At 48.8% G+C, this 5,000-nt stretch overlaps 1 protein-coding gene across 1 annotated transcript in view; it reads right to left on the bottom strand.

Moving 5' to 3' along the window:
* The window catches only part of LOC143298154 (dynein axonemal heavy chain 1-like), a 164,998-nt gene that overhangs the window by 49,856 nt on the left and 110,142 nt on the right, over positions 1 to 5,000 (bottom strand). Inside the window, exons 51-54 of the mRNA XM_076610887.1 lie at positions 4,369 to 4,565; positions 3,795 to 3,930; positions 3,079 to 3,287; positions 292 to 534 (exon numbers count right to left, since the gene is read on the bottom strand). Of these exons, the coding sequence (XP_076467002.1) occupies positions 292 to 534; positions 3,079 to 3,287; positions 3,795 to 3,930; positions 4,369 to 4,565 (785 nt within the window). The remainder of the gene's footprint in view (positions 1 to 291; positions 535 to 3,078; positions 3,288 to 3,794; positions 3,931 to 4,368; positions 4,566 to 5,000) is intronic.

Below are 5,000 nucleotides of genomic sequence, written 5' to 3' on the forward strand. Positions count from 1 at the left end.
CGGAATACGGCTGCCAACATGGCGGTGTTAATAAACAAAACGGTCATAAACGTACAATGTTACATGTCTGTTTGAGTGTGTATAACTATGTGCTTGACTGAAACCTGATTGAATGACACAGGAAATGAACGATTAGCGCCCAGTGGCAGCCGTCAGTCGGCTCTACCAAGGTACTGGGCAGCCTGTTGTGCAAATGGCTCCCGTTCTCGTGAAACGGTACAAGCTTGGTCTCCGACCAAGCATAGGCGGGATATAAAGTATCCATATCAATTATCATTCAAAGTTACCAACCTGGACATCTCGACCTTGAACTTGACAGAGTAGTCGGAGACGGACTGCTGCATCTCCTGACAGACGGCCACCAACCCGTTCATCACCTCTTCAGAGCAGTCCAGGTCGGGCAGATCGCCCAAGAAGCGCAAGGCCACCGACTGCAGGGCCTCGGCAGGCCACTCGCTGAACCAGTCAATAGTGCAGCAGTTTACCAGCGCCGGGAACTGCCGCAGACGGGCCCGGAACACCTCGCCCAGAGGGCTTTGGAAGTGAGAGAACGCACGCACGCACACACACACACACACACATGAATGAAAAACAGCTTGGGATGAGAACGCACGCACGCATGGTACGCACGCACGCATATGCATGCGCGCGCGCGCACGCGCACATACACACACACACATGAACGAGAGGGCTTGGGGTGACAACGCACGCATGCACGCGCGCACACACACACACACACACGAACAACAGAGGGCTTGGGGTGAGAACGCACGCACGCACACACGCAAGCATGCACACACACACACACACACACACACAAACGAACGACAGAGACTTTGGTGAGAACGCACACATACACGCACGCATGCACACACGCACATGCACACACACACACACACACACACGAACAAACGAACAGTAACAACACGCTCGCAGTGATCTTGTCAAGTTGGTATATCTAATTCCACATTGCACAAGTAACATCACCTTGACAGAGACTGGCGACATCCAAGCGGACATGGTATTATTTTCAGTAAAACAAAACAAAACAAAACAAAAAAACAAACAAAAACAAGCAAACAAAAAAACCAAACCAAACAAACAAAAAAACCGGGAGAGATTTGAATCAAGCAAACTAACTTTTCTAAGACCGCAGCAGGGAATCGAGTCCGCTGTGTTGTTTGATTCGTTTGTTTATTTTACTTACTTTCTTTCATTCTTTGTTCCTTCGTTTGTTCATTTGCTATCAATTCATTTATAAAAAAAAAAGAGAAAAGATCTTTTTTTTCCGACGACGAGACCCTAACCATTGATGACACCAAAGACGGGCTCGGAACTCCCTACTTAAAGGGTTTGAGAGGAGAAAAAAAGTCCACAGGGTACCCTGTAGGTGAGGTGGTTTCTTTATTTATTTAGTTCCTTGTTCGTTTGCTTGTTTACTAATCAGTTTATATCTAATAAGAAAGGGGGTTCAAGTTAACGCTTTACCTAACGAGTCGGAGACCCCCCTAAGGGTGATGATGCTACAGGGGGGGCTCGGAACACTTTACCCAGAGGGCTTGGAAGAAGAAGAGAATTACACAGAGTCCCGTGAAGGCATGGCGGTTTCTTTACTTAGTTCCATGTTCGTTTGCTGGTCAGGTCAGGGACATAGCCCTTGCTACTGGTAACCCAGTACTACCTGCCGCATGTGAAGTCTTCCAACGACGGACCAGGCGGAGGAGGAAACCTTTCCCAACGGCTGTGAATGCGGAAGAGGATGACCAAAGGACATGGGGAGCTCTTATCCTTGGCTGGAAGTCCTCCTAGGAGACGGAGTTCCGGAGAAAAAACCTGCACCTGCCGAGGCCGTTCTACACGTGGCAGTATCTGCACCTGTGGGACTGTGAGCGTCGGTAGGCGAGAGAGTGGGGAAGGGACTGCACAACTCCTCCTCACTAAAAAAAAGTCACATGTGCTGGTCAGGCAGAATCGGCCTCTTCCCCCATATGAGGACACACACCGGCAGATGAACCTGCCTGCCTACTCATCCGTCGGTCCGACGGGAGACTCCATCAATACGTTTTTTTAAAGGGCGGTTCAGGTTAACGTTTCTCCTGACGAGACCCCCCAAGGGTGATAATACCACAGACGGCCCCAGAACACCTTAGCCAGAAGGTCTTGGGAGAAGAAGAAAGAAATACACAGGGTACCCTGGGTGGTTTCTTTACTTAGTTCCTTGTTCGAAAGGGGTTCAAGTTCACGTTTTACCTGACGAGGCCTGCAGAGGTGATGATGCAACAGACAGGCCCGGCCCAAAAGGCCTTGGGGGAGATATAAAGGAAGAGAAGACCATCCACAACAGGAAACTAACCCCGTGGGGTACGTTGGTTGACTGGCTTACTTCTTTTACTTTTATTTCTTTCTTTGTTCGTTTGATAAAACGATTATTAATGTGTCACATTTGAATGGTACTTTTTAACAAATTTTATAAAGAATGAATCATCATGAGTATAGGCGGAGGAGCTCACAGCCCCATCAAACGCACTCAGACACACACAGACACACACACACACTCACTCACACATATCCCCCACCACCATCACCCAAGACCCCGACCCCCCAACTCCCATCCCAACCTCATGGTGATGTCGGTATGCAGGTTGCTGCGGACGATGTTGGTGTAGGCGGAGGAGGACACCCCAGCCCCAGCCAGCACACACACGCACACACACACACTAACACACAAACACAAACGCGCCCACCACACGCACAACACACACACACACACATCCCCACCACCCCCAACCCTGACCCCAACTCCACACCTCCTGGTGATGACGGTATGCAGGTTGCTGCGGACGATGTTGGTGTAGGCGGAGAAGGATCACCCCAGCCCCATCCAACACACACACACACACACACACACACACACACACACACACACACACACACACTCACCCAAATTCCCCATCTCATGGTGATGACGGTGTAGGCGGAGGACCCCCATCCCCATCTTCTAACAACAACAACAACAACAACAACACCAACAACCAACAAACACACACACACACACACACACACACACACCACTCCCACCTCATGGTGATGACGGTATGAAGGTTGCTGCGGACGGTCTTGGTGTAGGCGGAAAAGAGGTTGGTCTTGGTGGCCTGAATGCCTTCGTTGAGCAGCACGGGCTTCATGGCATTGTAGATGGTCTCCAGCTCGTCCACCGAGTAGATGTTGGGCACGTCGCCCGCGTTCAGGATGTTGTTGATGTCCTCCAGGAACGACTCGCTCTTGATCTGAGTGATCATTAGGGATGCTTATATTTATTTAGTGGAGTGTTGTCCTTGAGTAGAGGTAACGCGTCATCTACCAAGGAATCGAGAGAATCTGAGCGGCGCACTGGTTCGAATCCCATAGTCGCCAGTTGTTTGTTTTCCCACCCTACCTCCACTATACCTTGAGTGGTGGTCTGGACGCTAGTCAATCGGATAAGACGATAAATCGAGGTCCCATGTGCAGCATGCACTTAGGGCACGCAAAATAAACTACGGCAACAAAAGGGTTGTCCATGGCAAAATTTTGTTGAAAATTCCACTTCGATAAGAAAACAAATATGACAGGCAGACAAAAATACACACAAAACGGTATCGCTCTCAGTGAAGCGACGCGCTATCCCTTGGGAGAGCAGCCCGAATTTAACACTGAGAAATCTGTTGTGACAAAAAGAGTAATACAATACAATACAATACAACACAACACAAGACAATACAACATAACACAAGACAAGACAATAAACATCCAACCTGCGTGTCACTGAAAAGGAAGACGGTGGGGACCGCCTCCACTCCTGCTTTCATCATCAACGTCTTCAGATCATCTCTCCAGTCTGTAATCCCGTAATTCTTAGATAGCTCTATCTGGAAGCAGTCAAACTCCGACCTGCAACAACAACACACCATCATCATCATCACCATCATAATCACCGTCTTGGATAGCCGCTGACACCACAAAAATGCTTGCGGTCATTTGGTGATACTGGTGGTATTGGTGACAGAGAAGAAAGAAGAAGAAGAAGAAAAAGAAAAGGGTATGCATGATTCGTTTTAGTTTTGAAAGAACAAAAAAAAAAAAAAAAAAAGGTTGAGTAAGACGAAATAATCTAATTAACAAAAATATTCACACACACACACACACACACACACACACACACACAGAGACAGAGAGAGAGAGAGAGACCAAAACACAACAGCACAAAATAACACAACACATTACAGCACACGATAACACAACACAACACAACAGCAACACAGCATAACCCCAGACAACAACACAACACAACACACTAGGCAGCCAAAGCCGACCGACAACAACACTTACACGTGAGCGGACAGCCTGGTGAGGGACTGCCGGCCGGACCCCCCCATGCCCAGCAGCAGGGCGTTGCCCAGGGGCTGCCGGATGACCCTGGTGATGCGGCACACGTGCCTGACGGCGTCCATGAACAGCACCAGCTTCATCTGGGCCGTGTTGATCTGGTTGTACTCCTCCAGCATCTCCTCCAGTTCATGCGCTATCTTTAAGGAGGAAGACGGCAGAATGGTTAAGACGCTCATGAAACTGCCAATACAGAGAGTCCATGAGGGTCTGGGTTCGAATCCCGCTGTCGCCCTTTTCTCCCATGTTTCACTGGAAAAAATAAACTGAGTGGCTAATCATTCGGATGAGACGATCAACTGAGGCCATGTGTGCACTTGGCGCACTGAAAAAGAACCCATCGCAATGAGAGCGTTGTCCTCTGGCAAAATGCTGTTGCAGATTCCAGTCTGACAAGTACAAAAATATATACATACATGCATGCACTAAAGGCTTGACTGAGCGCGTTGGGTAAAGTTGCTGGTCAGGCATCTGCTTAGCAGATGTGGCGTGACGCCTCCTTGAGAAACTTAAACTGCGCCATCTGCACCAACACACCACACCATAACGACGAAGGCATTATAAAAATGATAACA

Source organism: Babylonia areolata, chromosome 23 (assembly GCF_041734735.1).
Source record: "Babylonia areolata isolate BAREFJ2019XMU chromosome 23, ASM4173473v1, whole genome shotgun sequence".
In the NCBI taxonomy this organism is placed as follows: Eukaryota; Metazoa; Mollusca; class Gastropoda; order Neogastropoda; family Buccinidae; genus Babylonia; species Babylonia areolata.